This window comes from Sprattus sprattus, assembly GCF_963457725.1.
Source record: "Sprattus sprattus genome assembly, chromosome: 20".
Classification (NCBI taxonomy): domain Eukaryota; kingdom Metazoa; phylum Chordata; class Actinopteri; order Clupeiformes; family Clupeidae; genus Sprattus; species Sprattus sprattus.
This window is the reverse complement of record NC_137918.1, coordinates 6,099,056-6,122,283: the sequence shown is the minus strand read 5'-3', so window position 1 is coordinate 6,122,283 and position 23,228 is coordinate 6,099,056. Positions and strand designations below refer to the sequence as shown.

The 23,228-nt window shown below is 44.5% G+C and overlaps 2 protein-coding genes across 2 annotated transcripts in view; both read right to left on the bottom strand.

The window, feature by feature from the left end:
- Positions 1-4,311: 4,311 nt before the first annotated feature.
- atf6b (activating transcription factor 6 beta) lies at positions 4,312-19,510 on the bottom strand. The gene is made up of 17 exons (XM_080858688.1): positions 19,219-19,510; positions 17,838-17,917; positions 16,933-17,014; positions 16,047-16,112; positions 15,533-15,606; positions 14,878-15,166; positions 13,488-13,637; positions 12,150-12,292; positions 11,048-11,227; positions 10,394-10,476; positions 9,610-9,822; positions 9,154-9,261; positions 8,296-8,395; positions 7,798-7,865; positions 7,565-7,664; positions 7,105-7,189; positions 4,312-6,811 (listed from the first exon to the last, which is right to left on the bottom strand). The coding sequence occupies exons 1-17, from the start codon at positions 19,289-19,291 to the stop codon at positions 6,540-6,542; spliced, it is 2,166 nt and encodes a 721-aa protein (XP_080714814.1). The 5' UTR covers positions 19,292-19,510; the 3' UTR covers positions 4,312-6,539.
- Positions 19,511-22,088: 2,578 nt separating this feature from the next.
- Positions 22,089-23,228, bottom strand: part of LOC308381377 (ATPase inhibitor A, mitochondrial-like) — a 2,134-nt gene continuing 994 nt past the window's right edge. Inside the window, exons 2-3 of the mRNA XM_080858938.1 lie at positions 23,017-23,129; positions 22,089-22,399 (exon numbers count right to left, since the gene is read on the bottom strand). Of these exons, the coding sequence (XP_080715064.1) occupies positions 22,258-22,399; positions 23,017-23,129 (255 nt within the window). The 3' untranslated portion in view covers positions 22,089-22,257. The remainder of the gene's footprint in view (positions 22,400-23,016; positions 23,130-23,228) is intronic.

Below are 23,228 nucleotides of genomic sequence, written 5' to 3'. Positions count from 1 at the left end.
TTTTTTCCGCGGCTGTATAGTTTTCAAGTCTTTGTGGTAACCTCCCTAATGAGTTTCAACCCTGCTGGCAGTAGTCAGGGGCAACTACGTATTATGACTCCGTTGTATCTGCTCTCCTTCCCAGTAAATCAGCTGGAGGCCCTTAGTGACAGTTGGAGAGAGGCGATCCTTAATTTAGTCTCTCCTCCGTGCTTGGTAAGTATTTCCTGAAATTAAAAGTGTCTTGGGGATTGTGTATTGGTCAGGGGTGATACTTGCAGCTGTTAGTGAGAACATTCGTTCGAATTTTTAACTGACAAAAATAATAAATGACCCCAGTATTTTTTTTTTCTTTGACACACTTTATAGCACATCTGTGACAAATGTATTGGAGAGTTGGAACCAAGAATTCTTTTTTTTTCTGCCTTTTATCAAAAGGCTCACAAAAGTGCATGAGTTCACTGAAATTAAGGAGTTTCCTAACTTGTGTGTACACATGTGTACCCACAAATAACATTGCTTTCTTTTATTCTGCAGAAGACAACATTTTAAACTTTAATTACAAGAAGGTGCCCTTTCATTGAAATACTGGTCATGAGGGATAGGTGGCAATACCTATGTATGTCCACAGGAGGGCGTGAACACACAGTCCTAAACTGAAAACTGACGGTTAGAAAGGGTTCACACATTTGAAATGCCCATAGTATCCAGATCTTGCCAACCTCTCTCTCACAAACAAACAAACAAACATACACACAGACACACACACACACACAAACTTAAAAATGTAAACCATCTCTCACAAGTCACATTTACAGACTCTCTCTCTCTCCTTGTAATGCGCGCATAAATGATTGCTGCATACTTTACAAATATTGGCCTGCCTCAGGACGAAACATGAAAATAGAAAATCCCAGGTGTCATTTAAAAAAAAAAAAAAAATGACAGCAGCCGACACGTGGGGTCCACCTGGTTAATCAGGGGGCTCTAGGACCCAGTGTAGTTCTCCTGTGCCACGGACAGGCCAAAATGACCTCTGGAGCCGGTTTCACTGAATCACACTGTAACTTGCACTACCTTTAAAACCCTTAAGAACCCTTCATTAGAGCGGGTGATGATGCTCTCTAACAGCTGGCTTGGGCGTGGGCCTGCATGGAAAAAGGACAGAGGAGGGGTCCACTTTCTTTCATGTCCAGTTTCTTTCACTCAATAACCCCCTGAAGGAGAGAGAGAGAGCGAGAGAGAGACACACACACATACACACACACATACACACTAATTTGACTAAGAACGACACCTGCAGCAAAGCATCTCCAGGTAGACAGAACCTTTTCATTATCCTTCTTATGTGAAGCACTAGTGCCCTCTACAGGCAGACAACTGCAAGTCCTCCCCACTTGATTTGCCTTTGCTGCTACTGCAGTTTTGTTTAACAAAGCAGCAGCTCTATAGCAGGTCTTTGTGAGGAGCCAACATCAGTGCAAACAGTCCCCCCCAACACACCCCCACACCAAACTGATTGTAGAATATTATGTTTGCACTTATACCCATAGACATATATATATATATATATATGTTTAAACCATTCAGTCAGGCAGAATGCAGGATGGGAGGGGATGACCACCATAGACATATATACAGTAGAGGGGCATCTATCTATACATGTCTATGGTGACCACACCCTAAAGGTGATAAGGGAAGGGAAACAGTGGGGTATAGGGGTTCACCTATGGGGGAGGGGGAAGCTAACAGAGGACCAAGGGTGGTAGCAGGAAAAAGGCTATCTGGGGGGAAGGGGTTCACATGCTAATTGTTTAGGTCTCAGGTCTCTGAGACAGACAGTCCCTTGGAGTACACATCCAAGGGTATGAGATACAGATACAAATTATACAAAATAACAGTAGAAAAGCTATTTTGCGGTTCCATCAGTCCCCCATATGAGCTTTTTCTATGCTCACACAGGAACCACCATGTAACAACCTAATCAGACCAGGAAAATATCATTATGCGGTTCCATGAGCTCTGTGTGAGCGCACCTTGGGTGGAGGTCTGTCTCTCTTGTGGGTGCACTTCATTCATGCTGCCATGCTGTCATCATGCTGGTCTTGTGAGCTGTGTGTGTGTGTGTGTGTGTGTGTGTGTGTGTGTGTGTGTCTTGTGAGCTGGGTGGGATTGAGGCTCTTGGCCTTTGATGTCCTGGCTTTACGAGGGCGTAGTCCAGTCTCTGTTCTCATATCTTTCCATCATCTCTCCCCCCCCCACACACACACATACACACACAGACACACACACACACACACAGACACACACTAGAGCTCAGCCCGTTTATTGCAGCTATAAACATCCAGAGGCTCCGACAGGACTATTGTGGGTCAGTGTCCTGTGGATCTGTAGGCTCCAGTCAGTCATGTCTCTCTGTAGACCTCTGTGAGCTAGAGTATGAAGGGCTGGAGAGAGGGTGACCAACCTCAAATCTAAATGGTGAAGTTTAGGGACAATCAGCTTGGCCAGTTGTGGTACTGTGGAGAAGCCTAAAGTGGGTGAAGACTGTCGTGGAGAAGACAAAAGGTGGAAAGGTGGAAGAGCTAGATCCTGTTCTCCAATGCAGGTGTCTGTCATAAAAAAAGTGACATTTAAAGGAAAAAACGGGCCCAATCTTAGGATCAAACGGCTCCCACATTATCCATGCAGGGCGGGGCCGAATGAGGGTCCTTTGAACAACAGCAAGACGACACTCATTATAGGCTGGACCAGTAGGAGGCCACACACACACACACACACACACACACACACACACCCACACCCGAGGACACTCATCATAGGCTGGACCAGTAGGAGGCCCCCCCAACACACACACACACACACACACGACCAGAGGCTGGTCTTCTCTTGTAGTCTGAAGTATGGCACAGCTGTGGTCTGGTACCACATTACAGGTGGGGGTTTGGGACCAACAGTGAAAAAGCTGTAAGTGCAGGCGACCCAAGGTCTTCACCTGTGGAGGTGCCGGTAATGACCTTTGAGGGGGAAATAAAGAAAACTCTGACCCTTTCTAGTAGACTACAAAAGTTCTTGTCCACGCCTAGGATAGAATATCTCCTACAGTGGAGTGAAAGGGACAAACAGGGTAATGGGAAGTAGAGGAAAAGGAAGAGGAAATTGGCTATTTAATTTCTGCTAGACCAGTGATACGTGAAGATAAAACCATAAATACCTTACTTCTGACAAACACACACATTTCTAGGGAAAAAGACGTTTTCAAAAATGATTAAACAGGATTAGTGCTACGTACTTAGCTGTGCCACATCCATTTCATTCAATGCAATCCAGCCGATCATTGATTTGCTTAATCAAACATTGCCATGTTGTCTCATCCGAGATTCTTCCTCTTTCACACCCTGACTGCTGTTGTTTAGCAGGAACTAACTAGACTGCTCAGATAAGATCTCTGTGCTTTTCTCTTATTTCCGAGAACACAACCACAGTTTGAAAAACAAGTCCTCAGAAACAATTAATGGAAACAGACCACTCATAATGTTCTGAGTGGTCTGTTTCCATTAATAGTTTCTGAGGACTTGATTATTTTACTCAGTAAAGAGAAAGTCTATTTGGCCCATGTGTCCTCACGTCGGTCGATAGCGTCCAGTAAGTCGCCGTAGCTGATCTCTGGGCCTGGGAACACCTGCAGTTGGCTGTGGGGGAAGCGGTAAAATGCCAGAAGGCAAAGGTGAGGAGTCTAAACTACTCAATGGAGAACCTAGCCGTCTGTATCAACATTACTGAGATGAAACTGGGGTTGCTGGCAGTTGTAGTTTTTTCACCTTTCAATGGATCTGTGTGCCTGAATGGGAAGATATCGGGAGAAGTTGGTCTTCCGGTGCTGAGCTTTCTGCTGATTTACAGCCTTGTTTGTTCTCTAGTCTAGATCATGAGAGTTCCTTTTCCTGGGGTTGCTGGGAATTGTATTCTTTTTTCCACCTTTGCCTGCAGTTCATTAGCAGGAACTGGCTGAGTGTACATGACGAGAGTAACCAGGATAAGATCTCTGTGGTTTTCTCTTCTCTTCCAAGAACACAACCACAGATTTAAAACAAGTCACCAGAAACTATTTATGGGAACAGACCACTCAGAACATTATTTGTGGCTACTTGAAATGACCTCCGATTGAAAGCTAACTGGTTAGCTAACTGGCTAACTAAAATAAAAGCTATGGCAACTCTCCCTTTCAAAATCAGCACACTGCTACCATTTGTTATATTTGTCATTTTATTTAAACCTTTCTTTTCAATTTTAGTTTCATCCCATACAAAGAGAAAAGGCAGTAGTTCAAAAGTCTTGCACAATCAAAAAAAAAAAAGAAAAGAGAATAAAATTTTACTCTTCATGAAAAAGAAATCTTTTAAATAGGAAAATGGCGTAAAAAAGAACACAGGGGATCTGACCTTATGTACACGTTTTTAACAAACCTTCTGGCTCCATGCTTAAGTCCACAAGCATACAAAACATTACAGAACTCTTTTTAGCAAAACCCACTAAGTGTAAATCAGGGCACATATGATTGGTTTGAAGAATGTTGTGTGTGTGTTTCTAGAGCATGTGATTTATGGAGGGAATGTTTCAGTCCATACATCGCTCACTAAAATCTCAAACGTCATATGTTTTCATCAATAGGGAAAATTTCATAACAGAATCATAATATAGATGCATACATTCACAACCACAAACAGACACTCTCCCTCACACTCATACACATGCGCATACACACTAACATTCACAAACATACAAACTCTCCCTCACTCACATATACACACACAAACAAAAAAAAGCTCTTTGCCGCTCAGGGTGAAAATACAGTTTTTAGCCACAAATCTGGTCTTGCTTTTCTCATAAGAACACAAAACACATAATTTCCACAGTATAAAAGGGACAGAACAGAACAGAACAGAACAGAACAGATCACTAAAACGCCCATACACACGTATGCTTCTGGTCTTGCTAGTCGGTCAACAAAGACCCACAACAAACCTACACTTTCCCTGTACATCAAGTAAGTCATAGGGTCAAGTCATGAGATTAGGTGAGAGGAATAGTTCTGGAAGGAAAAAAGAAAAAAAATCGAATGCCAACAAACTGGAACTGTTATATATGACGATGACAAACTATTATTTTTCATAATAATGCTGACACTATATGACCTCTGCGGAACTCACTATAACAATACGTTTGGTTTTTTTTTTCTCTTGATGTAAAAACGTATATACTGACTGAGTTATAACAGGTGCTAGCAGGTCTTCTTGTGATTTCTACCATAATATCAAGTGATTACGTAGCAACACTTGAGGCATATGGCATCATAAGTGTCTGATTAGTCTGCTACCCTAGGCAGGGTCTAACTCACTACAAATGCTAATGCCCTGATGGACTAAAGAGTCGAATGCACAAATGCACAGAAATGAACTGAAGTTTGGATCACCTGCTCCAAATTAAAATGTAAAATCTGATCTTCTTGCGTGGCGTACCTCTATGGTGCTATTTCAATGACGCCTAGAACACAACGCGTGTATGTGCTTTGGGTCTACTGAAACACCTGATGCATGTTTTGTTTGCGTGTTTACTGCCTAAACTTCAGTGAGCCATTAAATATCTGCCTGAATTGCACAGAACTTCAAACCACAGAGCGTCAGAGAGAGAGTTTCTTTCGTTTAGTTCCTTTAGTTTACACACAGAGAGTGTCTCAGCTAGAAGACTTAAGCACCTCCTGTCTTAAGGGTGTGTGTATATGCAGGAGGTTCCTGTACGGACTGACCAGGAACAACACAACAGAACTGAACCGACATAAATCACCGATATATACAACTATCTTAAAACACATAGTCACTTTAAATACTCCCCACCAAAAATATAAAACACATTTAAAAGTAACAAAGACAATTATAAAACTATATAAAAACAAAACAAAACACAACACAAACAAAACGAGACAAAAACCTCACAGTCTTGTCTGTGGACGTGGCGACCAAATATACAAACGCAAACTCCAGAGGAGACCTACGACCTCGTCTACTTCCTCCCGCGACTCCACCGCACGGTCGAACTCTCTAAGTGCAGCGGACTATCAAAGATGTGAATGGAATTAAACTTTTTATTAAACTACAGATTTTCATATATTAAGAGGAGATTCATAGGATTTTGTAATAAATAAGATGCGTGAGTGTGTCCTGTTATAGTGTGTGTGTGTGTGTGGTGTGAAAACAGATTATTGTGTGTGTCTCCAGACCGGGGCTATTGCTTTAGAATGGACACTGGTTTGTCAGGCTGCAGTGGAATGTAGGCCTAGCGCTAACGATCCTCTGCTTCAAGGCTGCGCTACTCCGCTAGTTTGCCTCGGGGAAAAATAACAACAACAAAAAAAAGAACAAATTCCTTTCTTTTAAAGTCTTGAGCAACCTTCACTTTTTTTTCTTTCAGGATGTCTTTCCATCCTGTGTTGCCCAAACTCATTCTTTTCCGTTTCGTACTCCCCTTTTGCCCTTTTTCCCTCACCCCTTCTCCTCTCCTCCTCACACTTCTCCTCCCTCCTGGCTGATAAGGTATCCGGCACCCCTCCTCCTCACAGGTAAGGGCTGCCGTGGTGTCGCGGCCCCGCTGGCATGGTGACGGCCCTTGAGGGAGGTGTGGTTGCCGTGGTGATGGTGGGCGGGGGGAGGCCGGGGTGGGTCACGTAGGGACGGGGGAACGGCCGAGGCCTTGATGGGGATGATGCGGGTATCCATGACCTGACAGTCCACCTGCATCATCATCTCATAACCTTGAGATGAGTTATACAGACTCTCTGCAGGGATATACAGACAGAGAGAGAGAGAGAGAGAGAGACAGAGGGAGAGAGAGAGAGAGAAAGAGAGAGAAGGAAAAAGTTGCAGCGTCAGAGACAGAGAGAAGGACAGAGAAAATGAGAGAGAAAGAGAGAGAAAACGACAGAGACAGAGAGGGGAAAATAAAGGAACGCACATTAAAAAAGAGCATACTAAAAACTCCATGGAGCAAAAGACAGCATCCACTATATCCTATTATTAAAATCTGCATCTTTTTTAACCCAGCCCCATAAGTCCAGAGGAAGCCCCTCACCATTGACAGACATGGCAGGCATGACCAACGACATCTTGGGCCGCAACGTTTTATTGTGGCTGATGGCTGGGAGCAGAAGGTGATCCTGTAGACAAAAGGGTCATGGATTAACACAGACAACAGCTAACACAGGGAGGATGAAGATGGGTTTGTGTAAACAAGGAATTCATTACATGAAATATATGATATGAGGGTATTTGAATGTGAGTACAATTTAAGTCTATTTGGCTATTGTGCTATGAACCTCAACTTTAATTGGCTAATTTTCTCACAGTCTTGCCTTTGATTGGTTAGTATTCTGCGAGGCTTGTCTCTGACTGGTTAGCATTCTCTGAGTCTTGTCTCTGACTGGTAAGCATTCTCTGAGGCTCGTCTCTGACTGGTTAGCATTTTCTGAGGCTTGTCTCCGATTGGTTAATATTCTACGAAGCTTGTTAGAAACTAGACTTCAGCGCCTCACCCGTCTGAAGGACACCACATAGAAAGTGTCCTCGCGTCGGTCGATAGCGTCCAGGAAGTCGCTGTAGCTGATCTCAGGTCCTGGGAACACCTGCAGTTGGCTGTGGAAGAAGGGGTCAAAAGGACAGAGGTCAAAGATGAGGAGTCTAAACTACTCAATGGAGAACCTAGCCGTCTGCATCTACATTACTGAGATGAAACTGGGGTTGCTGGGAGTTGTAGTTTTTTTTTTACCTTTCAATGGATCTGTGTGCCTGAATGGGCAGATATCGGGAGAAGTTGGTCTTCCGGTGCTGAGCCTTCTGCTGAGGGAATTTTAAAAAAGGACTTGAAATGTGCAAACCAGTGCTAGTTACAATCATTTACTCAAACCAATCATTTACAGCCTTGTTTGTTCTCTAGATCATGGGATTTCCTCAGGATCCTTTATAGTACCATAGCTTATAGTTTATACGTCTAAAGTATTTCAGTCTAAGTATTGAACCGATGCTTCTGTGCAAAGCGACACAGACTAGGTGACCACTACATGGTTCATCTGTTCCTTCATCACTACGCCTGATCAAAGTGACTAATGTGTCTAATACACGGCTCAGAGGAGCTGAATCACGTGTTTAGTTCTTCAGTAGGGGCATTGATGGTCCCCGTCATGTGGTTGTTGGGGCAGGAGAGGCAGGAAGAACATGGAGGACTGGTGCTGCCTGCCTGTTGTGGGTGGGAGTCTGATGCACGTACCTGTGCTACTTTGGGCTTCCTGACTATTTTGGGCTTTCCTCCAGACTTGGTGCGGTCAATCTGGTGACGGTCAACCCAGCCTCGCAGCTCGTCAGCCAGCCTGGCAGTAGAACACATGAGTCAACATCAGCAAGTGTGTGTGAGTGTGTGTGTGTGTGTGTGTGTGTGTTTGACAGAGAGAGAGCGAGAGAGAAAGAGAGGGGGCATACAGAGACAGCAAAAAATAGAGGAATTAAGACAGAAAAGGGAAGTGAATATGGGTGGAGGGAGATAAATAGGGAGAAAGACAAACGAAGGACAGGGAGGTATTTCACATTCCAGCTAAAAACCTAGCTAATATGTTTGCAGTAGAAGGGACCAGTTCAAAGTCACAGCGTGCTGACTGATGCAGACTCACTCCCACGCTGACTACTTTAAACAGCTTAACAACGCAATCTGCTCGATGAGATAACTCTTAATGCACACCATAATGAGGAGCAATTTAAATAATGGTCGTTTATTGGTAAATATGGAGTGTAAGTTAAGGTTTATGGTCAAATAACAGCTTAAATGGCCTTAGCTAGCTGTAATTGGGCAGCTAACACAACTGGATTCCTGCCAATAAGAATTATTTGAAAAGGTCTATAATGTGTTATTGTGCTTGTGTGTGTGTGTGTGTGTGTGTGTGTGTGTAAAAACGTCTGTATTGTGTAGTTCTGCTTGTGTGCGTGTGTAAGGTCTGTAATGTGTTATTGTGCTAGTGTGTGTGTGAAAGGTCTGTAATGTGTAATTGTGCCAGTGTGTGTATTTGCATGACATATGTGTGTATGTGTGTGTGTGTGTGTGTGTGTGTGTGTTTGCATGACGGGTGGTGTCTACCTAAGGGACTCGGAGCGGTTGAACTGCCTGCAGTCAGGAGAGGTTAAGTAGCGGTCGATGTCTTGCAGAACCAGATCCTTCACATCGCTGAACACGCTGCTCAGGTTCCTGTACACACACACACACACACACACACACACACACACACACACACACACACACACACACACACACACACACACACACACACACACACACACACACACACACACACACACACACACACACACACACACACACACACACACACACACACACACACACACACACACAGAACAAGTGAGTACAAACATGGTAAGGAAGGGCTTATAAAATAATCATAAAAACTGAATGAACAAAAGAAAAAACACCACACAAAAACCGCACACTCACACACAACCAACAGCATGAGGCTTAGCCTCACTCCCACACACACACACAGACACAGACAGATAGACAGACAAGGAGCTGCTGTACCTGAACTGGTAGGGATCAGCTGCGTCCCGGGACATCTCCCCCGCCCATCTATCCTTCCCCCCCTCCTCCTCAGTGAGTTCCCCCTCGGCCGGCGTCCTCTCGCTCACTCGTGATTGGTTTAGCTCCTCCTTGCCCACAAACTCCAGCAGGTGTCTCCCCGTGTGGGGCGAGAGACTCTCCTGCAGGGCCGTCTCCAGCTTCCTGTCCGTGATACTGAGAGGGGGGGGGGGGGGGAGAGAGAGAGAGAAATAGAAGGAGAGAGAGAGAGAGAGAGAGAGAGAGAGAGAGAGAGAGAGATAGATAGAGAAGGAGAGAGTGAGGAAATGAGAATATGAGGACATTAGGAGAACCCATTTTAAGCTGAAAGACTGGTGAGATCCTCCCCGAGTTCCTGCTGGTGAGCGGTGAGGAGAGGCTTTGGAGCTCATTGGAGAAAATGAGGACTGCCTTGTCCTCGCTGCACAATATGTGACTTCCTGCCATCAACGGAGGGACAGCCCATAAATTCCATAATTTCCAAGTTTTTTGCCACATTTTGTGGTTGTTCCTTGATCATGACTATTATTTATTATTTTATTTCATCGTTTCCACTCCTCCCTTTCCATTCTGATTGATCTTGTGTATGCAGTGCACACCCCCAACCCAAATACTTGGCAGAACGGCATCTGATTGTTTTATGGAGTTCAAGATATAGTCATTTTGATAGATTGGATAGAGAGGATAGAAAGGAGGAGAAGAGAGGAAAGGAGAGAAGAGAAGGGAGAAAAGAGGAGAGCAGTGGTACCTGATAGGGCCGAAGCTGAAGGTGATGAAGAGGAGGACCACCATCACGCACACCGCCCTCTTGTTGTTATTCGAATCACTGCCCTGCTATGGAAAAGCACAACGAGGCAGTTAAGGCCACACTCAAAAAAAGCAATGGAAAAACAAGACAAACCCAAAACACACACACACACACACACACACACACACACATACACAGCACAGCTGTGTGTTCGCAGGCCCTGTTTCCCCTCCAGTGAGGACTGTCTCTTCAAATGAAACAGCACAGGGTTTATATAAGAACAGCAGGGTCTTCCTGGGTTCTCTGAGAGGCCTGCTCTATAGTAGAACTTCACTCTGTGTTCCTCCTCGTTAAGCATTGCAGCTCTTTAAGCCTGATTGGGCTTTGTTTTAATAGCAGTTGGCAGGTTTTAATAAAAAAACTAAAAAAACAACACTATAACTGTGAGGCATATTTGAGAATTTTACAAAATACATGATGCAATAACTGTCAAAAATGCCACTGAAATACAAATCCAGCTACGAAGAAGATCAACTCCTGGTTCCTTTTCCTAACCCACTCCTCTTCCCCCTTCTACCCCACCCACGGGGTTCTTCGTCTTTGTGTGTGTGTGTGTGTGTGTGTGTGGGGGAGGGGGGGGGGGGATGGGGTTACCTCTTTGCCGGCGAGGCGTTCTCGAAGGGTCTGGTTCTCTCGGCGCAGACGTTGGTTCTCCAGCTGCGCCTCCCTCAGCTGGGCCTCCAGAGTCTGCAGGTACTCTTTCTTCTTCTTGCGCGACTGGCACGCCGACTCACGGTTCTTGATCATCCGCTGCTGCCTCTTTAGAACCTTCATCTGAACAAGACAAACATGCCACAAGTTTAAAGGTGCTAGTGTCTTTAGAACCATTATCTGAAGAAGACAAACATGCCACAAGTTTAAAGGTGCAAGTGTCTTAAGAACCATTATCTGAAGACAAAGGTGCCACAATTTTAAAGGTGCTAGTGTCTCGTAAGAACGTGGTTCGGCATGTGGAGGAAAGCAGGAAGGACCTTTCACTGAGGAAGAGATGATCTCACAACACTCAACACTCATAGTGTGGTATTTAAATTATGTATACAATCCAATCATTGATTGGGATTGGACCATGGGGTCTAATGAGATCTAAACAATGGGAAAGTCCGTGCATCTGCCCTAAAGTGATAGGGAGGGGGGCACTGCACACTCTCATCTGTCCCTTAATGATGGGGAGGAGGGCACTACACACACTCATCTGTCCCTTAATGATGGGGAGGAGGGCACTACACACACTCATCTGTCCCTTAATGATGGGGAGGAGGGCACTACACACTCTCATCTGTCCCTTAATGATGGGGAGGAGGGCACTGCACACTCTCATCTGTCCCTTAATGATGGGGAGGAGGACACTACACACACTCATCTGCCACTTAATGATGGGGAGGAGGGCACTACACACACTCATCTGCCACTCAGTGACAGGAAGGGGGGCACTACACACACCCATCTGCCCTCAGTGATGGGGAGGGGGGCACTACACACACCCATATGACCTTCAGCGACGCTCACGTCACAATGACACAAAGGTTTGTTTCCACGGTCACCACGGTGAGCATGTGAGCAGGGCGTAACATCATTATTTCTAACCTTCTCACTGACTTTACTTACCATTCATTTGGCTACAAAATGTTTTACACAGACACACACACACACACACACACACACACACACACACACACACGGCGGGGGTGTTACTCACATCAGGCAGCCCTGACGTGGGGATGATGGGCTTGCTAAGCGGTAACGTGGCGGCGCTAGGGCAGTGGGGCATGCTGGGAGATACGGGCTCCATCTTGACAATGGCGGGGGTGGAGCCGAGACAGACGGACTGGGAAAGCATCACTAAGAGAGGAAAGGGTTAAGAGTGACAATGAATTTACAGCACAAGTGTGTTTGTGTGTGTGTAACAGAGAGAGTGTGTGAGATTGTGTCTCTTCGATAGTCAGACAGATAGTCAGACAGACAGACGGTGAGAGACCCACTGGGAGAGGAAAAGGTTAAGTCCCGTCCCGTTTACTATTTATATACAGAAATGGTCAACATTAGAGGTCATTTTGGCCGGTCAGGCTTCCAGAGTAGTATAACCACTAGGGCTGAATTTTAATTTAATTTTATTTTATATAACATCATGCCTAAAGAGCCAAGAAAACCGTAGGCTTATTTCCTATGAAGGTCTCAAAGAGATGACAAGTATGAACAGCTTGGCTGGACTGCTTAGAAATGTCATTTACATTTGTGCCAAGGAATACATGGTATGACATCACCTTAACAAACTGAAAAAGAACAAAGTGAAGAACAAAGACCCAGGCTGATGGGCGTCCTGCGTGGGCAAGGACGGAGATGAAGCTGCTAACCTCACTTCACCCACACTCTGCCAGCCTTGTGGAAGCGGTTCCATGTGGATGTTTGCCACAGGAAACTCGATTAAAACTTCAGGTCTCTCCCCACTTCTCCCATTAAAATCACAAGAGGCAGTAAATCAGCAATGGCAGCTTATTATGTCCAATTAGACTCACTAAGACATCGCCGAATCTGGCCAACTCAGACAGAGACAAATGCAGCTGGTGTGTGTGTGTGTGTGTGTGTGTGTGTGTGTGTGTGTGAGAGTGTGTCTGTCAGTGAGTGTTATTGTCAGTGTGAGCAAATAGGTGTTTGTGTGTAGGTGAGTGCGAGTGCGAGTGCATGTGCGTGTGCGCGTGTGTGTAAATGTGAAAAAGTTCTCCACGGGCCAGCTCAATTTGGCTGGACAATATGCCTGGGGGACGGGCAGTTTGTGTGTGTGTGTGTGTGTGTGTGGATATGTATGAGTCTGTTAATGTCCCTGTGCTTGTAAAGTGCCTTGAGACCATTTTATTGTTTTGGCACTATATAAATAAAATGGAATTGAATTGGAAATTGAATGAATGTGTATATATATATATATATGTGTGTGGGTATGTGTGTGTGTGTGTGTGTGTGTGTGTGTGTGTGTGTTTATGTATGTATGTGTATGAATGTGTGCGTGTATGTACGTGTGTGTGTGTGCGTGTGTTCTCACCAGGACGGGTCTGTCCCTGCAGAATGAGGGCTTTGGCTGGACTGGGCGCTTGGGGAACGGGCAGTGCCGCCACACACACCGGCCGAGGCTGGATGGGCAACTTACTACTCAGGATGGTGGTGGCCTTCAGGGTCGATACTGACGGAATGACTAGAGAGAGAGAGAGAGAGAGTGTGAGAGAGAGAGAGATAGAGATCGAGATAGATAGAGAGAGGAGAGAGAGAGAGAGAGAGAGACAGAGACAGAGACAGAGACAGAGAAAAATAAAGCAGAGGAAGATAATGGGGTGATAAGGGGGGAGGAGTGAAGGGAAATATATATCCCTTATCCCATATATATATTTTTAAATGAAACTTCAAACCGCACTGTGTGCTGTTTTTAGGTGCTTTTAGCCACACCACCCACCACCAGCAGGAAACTAGATGCGATCAAAAACCCAGCACCCGCCGGAAAGCAGTGTTGTTTTTCCTGTGCAGGGAGTTACATAATGAAACCTGACTCAACACTCAGCAGAATGCGAGCTATGCAGCTGGCCCGGATAAAACCCTTGTGCAAAACTCCCTACGGAGAATGTGTGTGTGTGTGTGTGTGTGTGTGTGTGTATGCTCTTGACCATTCCAGCCGACCCCTGGGACACGCAGTCCTGCTGCAGCAGCCACAGTGGGCAACATCTCTGCTTTAATGAGGGTCACTCCTGACAGGCCTCAAACTGTGTGTGTGTGTGTGTGTGTGTGTAGTGGGACAATTCTCCAACTGTGTGTGTGTGGCCTGCTGACTGCAACCTGTCAGCGCTGGTCTGCATTAGCCAATACTTCTGATCATGTATCTGCTATCTGTCACAACCCGTTAACTAGCCGACACATGCTTCTGTCTGGCGTCCTTCATCTGCACTAACACCTGCAGCGTCAGCACATTCAACACTCATCTATGCAAATATTCCCCCAAAAACCTGCCCTTCACAACGCACCAGCATTACCAGACCTCCTACTTCGGCTTCCATTCAACTTTAGAGAGCAGTCCTAAAACCAGTTTGGCAACTTATAATGGTTTCCCCATTTCACTTCAACTTGAGTGTGACCTCAGAGATATGTCAAGGTCACTGCTGTCCCCTTCACCTGCTGTGGATGTGATGATGTAATGAGACAGGTACCTGTCCAGGTTTAGTCCTCAGAGGCTTTAGTCTAACTTTAGTCTATTGTACGCACTCACAACTTCACCACACTGGCCTTGTGTTGCATTTTAAAGAGTCGACTTGACTGCTGATATATTCAGTGGCTTTTCCTTATCTAAAGTGGGGTACCTGTGGCGTGTGTGTGTGTGTGTGTGTGTGTGTGTGGTGTAAATGCTGCTTTAATAAACATCAATGATGTAAATAAATAGCATGGGGTACCTGTGGCCTGTGTGTGGGGGTCAAGGCTGGTGAGGGGCTGAGCTGGGAGTTGCTGAGGCGGGCTGGGGGCCTGTGGCTGTGGATGGGCCTGTGGATGTGGCTGGGGTTGTTGTTGATGGGGTTGGGGTGGAGGCTGGGAATGGGGCTGGATGGAGGGCAGTGATGGGGGCCGTGGGGGGACTGCTGAGGCCACCGTCACCTCCATCACCTCCATGGTGCTCAGCGGGGGGGACAGCACATCCCCAAACATGTAGGGGGGCGTTGGGGGGTTCTCTCCTTTCACTGTGATCTGGGAGGGCAGAGAGAGAAAGAGAGACAAACAGAGAGGTGTGAATGAGAGAGAAAGGGAGAGGAAGAGGAAGAGAAAGAGAAGACAGATACAGAGAGAGTGAGAGAGAGACAGGAAGAGGAAGAGAAGACAGAGAGAGAGACAGAGAGACAAAGAGAGAGAGAGAGAGAGAGAAACAGAGGTGTGAGTAAGAGAGAAAGGGAGAGGACGCATGGGGAGGAGGGGGACTTATGTTTACACAGCTGCAACTGAGTGTGAAAGCACAACTTGCTAAGTGTGAATGTGTACACATGCGTGCGTGTGCACACACACTCACACACACACACAAACAAACAAACTCATACTCACAGACACACTCACACACACCTGTGTGTCAGGAGAAGGAACGTCTGAAGCATGGGAAGAGGCTGGAGAAGGAGGCTCTGCCTTCACCTGAAACACTGTCAACACACACACACACACACACACACTATTTATACATGACGTGAGCATACATACAGTCAAGAGTTGTGTAAGACGTGAACATACTTAGTCATTTATAATACAGCCCTGTTATGCCTAATGTGTGACTGCATACACTTACAGATAAATACACTTAAATGCTGATGCAGCACCACATAAATCAACAGGAAAGGAGGTAAATCAGAATGGGAATTCGACCTGATTTGACCTATACTGCTGTAACCAAACAGACAGACATGTACATACTGCTGTAACCAAACAGACAGACAGACAGACACATACTGCTCTAATCACACAGACAGACAGACAGACACATACTGCTCTTACCACACAGACAGACACACAGACAGACACAAAGACAGACAGACAGACAGACAGACAGACAGACACCGACACACACACAAAATATGACACTCACGCATGTCGACGGGCAGAGGCTGTGTTAAGGTCATCTTCATCTCTTCCTTTATATCAGGAACATCACCTGCATAGTGAAAGCATTAGAGAATACTATCATGTACCAGAACCAGGTGATTTGAGCAAGCAAAATAAACAAACAAACAACACTGTTCAATTTTATAAAATAACAATTTTATATTGAAAACTAACTATAAGTTATCATTGATATATATTTAAATCGAATTCACTTGAACCAGCACAAAAATCTGAGCAGTCATGAGAGTGTAAACTCTCAAGCTTTTAAAGACAGGCTAGTTTTTTATTAGCATGGCTAGCAGGTACAGCACAGAAATGGTGTTTAAACAGGCCTGTTACTTTATTAGCATGGCTAGCAGATATACAACGACAACTGTGTTGACTTAAGGGAGATTTCACATTCTAACCTACCACTATTAATCAACAAGCTAAATTAACACCATTATGTTATTTTTAAAATAAGACTTTGAACCAGATTCAAACAGATATCACACTGTGTGTGTGACCTGACGTGGCTCACATATTTATTGACAGTACAGTAGCCATTATGCTAAAGAGATGAGGGCAAAGTGCATGTTGGAATTATCTCAAGTTCAACCTGCATTGCTGATACTGGAGGAGTGATAATAACAATATGCCCTAGTTTCCATTTCATCACCCTTGCCGCTTGGCCTTGTAGTCAACAGCAGGTTTGGTTCACAGTACTATTTTATTTGATCAGTTTAACGCCAACTATGCTGTTTATCCATCGATCCTTGCCAGTGTTACACAACACATCCAATCTCATCATTTCCCATCAGTGCTTGACTGATATTGCAATCTACTACCGTGTGTCCAACCTGTGCAGCCAATAGTCATGCTGCGCGTACCTGTGAGGAGGTTGTCGCTGAGATCCTTCCATGGCGACGTGGGGTTGTCTGGATCAAGGGTCAGCACGAGGCCATGGTCGTACTGCAGGGAAACCAGTGGTTAGAGAATTAGGTCATGGGCTGGATTAGCCAGTCAACCGCAACGCCCATTGGAGCATAACCGTTGGAGTTCAGCTGGGTCTGGGAGTCTGTCTACCTGCATCACTATCTCCTACTAATCCATGCTCCTGTCTGTCTGTCTGTCTGTCTGTCTGTCTGTCTGTCTGTCTGTCTGTCTGTCTGTCTGTCTGTCTGTCTGTCTGTCTGTCTGTCTGTCTGTCTGTCTGTCCATTCAGCTGTGTGTGTGTGTGTGTGTGTGTGTGTGTGTTTGTTTATTTGTCATCTGTCTGTCTCTCTGGCTATGTTTAGCCATTCATCTGTTCATCCATGTGTCTAATTATCTCTCTTTTTATCTGTTTCATATATTCATCTACATGTCTGTCTAACTGTCTGCCTGTATGCCTGTCTGTCTGACTATCTGTCTGTGTACACCCTCTGGGCACTGCTCTCTTTTGCCTCGTTTAACCTAGGCAGCACTGGCTGAACTGAAGTGGCCCTCTCTCCTTTTAAAGGGCAGCTGGCCTCAGCACGAGGTCAGTGGCATAACAGACCCATGGCAGACACTTCAGCTACAGCCTTCAACAAAGCCGTCATCACCATGGAAACACTGAAACAAGGCACTCTGTGCAGTTCTCAAGGAGTTATGGAGATAAAAATATCATAGGGCCAAAGCAGGCTGTAGACATGTGGACACTCCCCCCAAAAAGTAACAAACAAGAGTGTGATGAAGATGATGATGGAGATGAATAAATAAGGTTGTCAGGTACTGAGTGGTGGCACAGTAACATGTCATAATGGTGCCATACCGATGTGTTATACTTTGTTCCTCCACTGTAGTCTCCTTCCTCTCCCTCTTCCATGCTCTCGCATTGGTAAAGGCAGGCATCTGAACAACAACAGAGAGAGAGAGAGAGCAAGAGAGAGAGAGAAAATTCTATGAGAAAAGTACACAACAAACATGGCATCTGTGGTTTTGCCCTGCATACCATCAGTTTGCAAGAGAGAGGGACAGTACCCCCCTTTGACACACTTTCTCCAAGTGCTTACATGCCATATCAGGACAAGGTTATAACACACTACTCCAACCAAACCTTACAATGAGATACCAGGCTTTGAGCCAAGGACCAATAAACAAAAACATGAACCGAGAACGTATTCAATCTTTCTGTAATTCATCACCTATCAGCAAGTCTTAATCATCAACCAGACAAGGAGCGACCTGTGTTCTGCTTTTTTTGTGCTGCAATACAAAAGAAACCTGAGCAGTCCGGTGAAAACTACACACTGTCTTTCACAGACTGTAACAGGAGATTTTAGGCCTTGGGGTATATGACTGTGAGAACTTACGTGTTTCCTGTATTACAGTGGCAAATATGAGTTTGCGTCATAAAAGCCACGCAACAACTATAGTCAGAGATGATTTGGGAGGACGATGTCTTTTAGTCAATAAGTCTACTTAACACTAGTATCGACTGTTGTTTCATTTTCTCGTCGCATGGTTAACTAGCGTCCCTTGGGGCAATAGGCTGGCCAGATCCCATATGGCGCTGTATCGGCCTCATCTGCGCTCTTGCTCTCGACCAACTCTGCAGCTGCAGACGAGGACCATCGATCGTTTCGCATGCCGAGCTGTTGAAGTTAACGTCGTCACCCCCTCCCAACTGCGGAAGTCCGAAAACAATCCACTGTCGTCCTATCATCCCACTGCCCACAACACAAATGCCCGTAGGAACAGTTTTTAAGGTTTAGAACGCAGCCAGGCTTTCTTGACTGGGAGGAGAATAACCTGCACACTGGTCAAACATTACCCGCATTTCTGCTAGAAAAGGAGCTTGAGAGACACAGAGCCGAAAATGAATGCACCCACCCCCCCTGTATTGCTTAACGTTGGCCAGGGAACACATCCGGTTCTCTTTAAAGACTATACGTTATCCACTGATCCACTGCTCGGTCTGTACAATGCTGTTTTTTTCTTGCCTAGCTACAACAGACAGGTTTCACATTTAACCCATCTCAGGCTAGCAGATATCTCTACTCGTGACAAACGTAGGCGCTCTAGTTGGGAAGTTTAGTAACAAGCGTGCTAACAGCTAAAGCTAGGTCCGACTGACTATTCAAATGACGTTAGATCCAGGCACAATCTGACGTCCTTTCCTATTTGTTTGAGTTCTATAAAAAAATACTCACCCCAGTCTTCGCTTGTAAGAAGGTTGTCAGCGAAGAAACGACTATCCAAGTCAGATATAAGGTCTGTAGTCATCGCCACAAAGGCGTTTGCCGAGGGGCTTGCTGCTATCTATCTAACGTTAACAGAGATAACGTTAGCTATGTGATGGCTAACACTAAAGTCGATACAAAACAAACAAGGAAATTGATATTCCGTCTCACGGCCAAACTGGCGCCTTTCAAATGATCAACATTCACGCATAATCACTGAGGTTGAAGGAAGATACATTTAATCCAGGATTTCTTTCATTTAAACGGGTTCATAATTCCACTTGCAGAACCGCATCACCGTACATATGACATAGACAAGGAAACCCATTTCTTGCAAGAACCCCCCCTGCTTTCTCGGCAGTTGACCAATCAGAAAGGAGACGTGAGAGATGGACATTCCATTTCGCCATTCTAAGCAAAGGACCAGTCTGATTGGGCACAGGACATTTTAAAAGGGGAGGTGAGGGATGATTTGGACCAATGGATATCAGAATGTGTTGATTGGCAGAGAGTAGGTCAAATTGAAACCAGTTATTTGATAAACGACAGTTACAAACATCCAATGAATTATCAGGAAATTTGGATCCACCCATGTGTTGAATGAACACATGAGCGCAGTTGAATTATTCTTGCTTTAAAAAAAGGGAAGCTGCTTGTGCACGTGTTTTGAGCGTTGGAAATGACACATTTGTGCATTTGATAATAAATGATGTGCATATAGATCCATATGTCTTTAAATTAAGCAAATATTTAGTGAACCCTAGAAAAATTTACCATTAGCGATATGACAAGGTTTGGTCAGTCATGGGCGGCCCAGCATTATGTAACTTCAGGGTACCTGAGGACGCCCCGAAGCGATAAGTAGCATTCAAAATCATCAGTCATGATTACGACAGCATTCTTCTTAGTGAAAATGTATTAAGGCACGACAGGTTGTGTTCTCTTAACTGACAGTAATTCCTGATGCGCGGACAATCAGGCTGGTTTGACAGGAAAACGTCTCCCTCTACTGGTACAAAAGGGCATGGCATTCTGCTGCCTGAACCCTTCCCAAATTCTATCAGTCTTTCTCTATTAAGTCTGTGTCACTTAACTGTTTGGAGAGTAACCATGTATTTTTATGTTTAATGTAGACTTCACAGAGGAAGGTTCTTAAAAGACAACAATTACTTCTACTACTATTTTATATTATCATTACTATTATTACTTATAATAATAATAATAATAAATATGTTGTGAAGTTTATCCTTCAAAAAAAGTCTTGGAGCAAATGGTAATGCAGAAAATTTTTCAGTTTTCAAGGTTTTCCGACAAACATCCATGCACTGGTTGACCTTTCCACTTGGCTACTCCCAGTGCTGGCTCATTACCCACACAGGCCCGAGGACATCACCAACAGAGCCAAAATACGACATCCTCTTTGACAATGTAACCAGGGAATCTGAAATCCAAAGATCTTACAGACTCAGGTTCTGGTTCATAAAACCAACACTGAATAATGGATACATATATATAATTCACAAGTGTGCAGAACATTTATTTATTCAGTTTTCTCAGTCCAACTGCAATTCTAAACGGCTAATTAACCAAGTCATTCGTCTATCTTGAATGCTGGGGGATTCTTATAACCTGGGGGATGTTTCAAGTAGCCTGTGGTTTAGTGACAAACCTGGATAAGTGGGGGTTATATATATTACTAGAAGGTTTACCACTTACTCTGAGTTGACTCATCCAGGTTTGTCACTAAACCACGTACTTCGAACATCCCCCTGGTGATAACGATTGATGTTCTGAGATACATGATAAAAAGCGGTTTTCAGTATGTATGAATGACGTTAGTTTGCCCTTGAGACTTCAGCGGAGGAAATGGCTATGTTCACCTCCAAAGTTTGTTCACAACAGCATAAAGCCACTAAGAGAAAGGTGACTCTACTGGGAAGTTTACCTTTAAACCAAAGATGTTTAAGAGCCTGTTTAAACAGTAGAGTTTAAACATACTGTATTATCGGGGTTGACACGTGACCCTCTTAATGACCACATCAATCCCCTTCAATCATACCAAATCCTCACAGTTCCAAACACGTCAAACATATTTTATTTGTGTACTGATTGTCACATAAGAGCTATTATAAGAACACATTTGGTTACTGCTATAGTATATTTCAAACTTCCTCTTTTCGGCAGACGCAGTTAGAGAACATTTATTTCAGTTTCAGATATGATGCCATTTTGAATGGCTGTGAGGATAAGACGCACAAGTGTATTAGAAGTATGCCAAAGCAGTCATCACAGATATGGATGAGTCATTAATGAATACATTACTGGGGACAGCAGGCCCATTCACTGAGAGCTGTGGAAGGCCAAAACAGAATTCACTGCATACGCCAGTAATGCGTTTTTATACAGAACACACAGCATAAGCAAGTAATAATTTTATACAGAACACAATGCTTACGCCAGTAATGTGGTTTTATACAGAACTCAGTGAATATGCCAGTTATGTATTTTTATACAGAACTCACTGCATACACCAGTAATGTGTTTGTTTCCTACTGATGCGTGTAATGAGGGCTGTCCAGTATCTTGAATGCCGAACCTGGGGGATGTTCCAAGTACGTGGTTAAGTGACAAACTTGGATCAGTTAACGCAGAGTTAAGATACTACATTATGGCTACCTTATATCCATTAATAAGACAAAAAACACATTACTGGCTACCTTATGAATAAGAAAAAAAAAACACATTACTGGCGACCTTCTTCAATGCAAACAGCATAAGAACAACAGTAATTAAAAAAATAAAATAAATAATAAAATACAAAAACAGCCCATACACATGTGGAAAATGATCTGCAAACTTTATTCATGATTCTACTGCTACGCAGAAACAACGCCATGAAGCCTGATTGCATTGAAGCATTGCTGTGGCCATGCAGGCACTGAGTGATTTTGGCATAGGGTGGGAAAGTATAGAGTGTGATATTTGGTTATGCAAATAGTCGCGGTCAGCTCAGTCGTCGTGCTTGAGCTTCCTGATCTTGCCCTTATGGCGGTCGATCTCGCGCTGAAGCCGTTCGACCTCTTTTTTGTGGTGTTCGATCTCCTCCTCGTGGTGTCGCCTCAGAGTGGCCAGCTGCTCTTTCTCCTTTTGCCTGGCAAGAAAACATGACTCGTTATACTGCTACCTATGCTGTGGCAATACGATTTGTTAGACTGCTACTTATGCTGTGGCAATACGACTTGTTAGACTGCTACTAATGTGGCAACGCTTGTCAACTGAAGTACACTGTGCTTACACAAGTTGGGCAATTCAAGAATTTATGACGTGGTTCTTGTGGAATGTCACAAACCCTAACCATAATCAAAAGTACATCTATTGACAACATGAACTTGAGTAAGAAGTATCCAGAACAAATTCATTATTTAGGTACGTCAGGCAATGTAAAAGTGTGAGATGAATATTACTTGTTTGGCAGACTTTTACAGACTGAAGCCATGTTGGAAGGTCAATGTTATGCCTTAACACCTTAATTACTAAGTAATTACTAACGTGAGCAGTGTGGCATCCTTCTTGGTTTATTCTCTAGTTATCCATTAGTAGTATGACGTTTAGTGCATGAACATCCATCAGTTAACAGTAAATAGTCCTCCAGGTACAATAATAACATGTTTCTTATGTTAGGCTAAGTGTTGCCAGTAAGAGTACAGGTTTGTTTTAAGCATATGTTGGTGTTGCCACAGTAACTGTACGGGTTTGGTCTTAGCGTACCTGAAATAGTGCTCCTCCTCTGCAGCCTGTTTCTTCCCAAAGGCACCTCCTGCCTCCCTGACGGCGCCTCCTCCTCCTCCTCCTTTGCCTGCTCCCTTCCCCAGCTCCCCAAGCTGAGGAGCACCAAAGGTAAACACAGGCACAGACCACAGAGAGGACAGTGTGAATGGAGGTTGAGTGGCTGGCTTCATGGGTGTGTGTAATTTACAACA

Coding starts and splice junctions, on each gene's coding strand:
- atf6b (XM_080858688.1), bottom strand. CDS start 19,291: ATGACTACAGACCTTATATCTGACTTGGATAGTCGTTTCTTCGCTGAC. Junction 17,918..19,218: donor TCTTACAAGCGAAGACTGGG/GTGAGTATTTTT, acceptor GTTGTTGTTCAG/ATGCCTGCCTTTACCAATGC. Junction 7,665..7,797: donor GCACACAGATCCATTGAAAG/GTAAAAAAAAAA, acceptor CTTCTTCCACAG/CCAACTGCAGGTGTTCCCAG.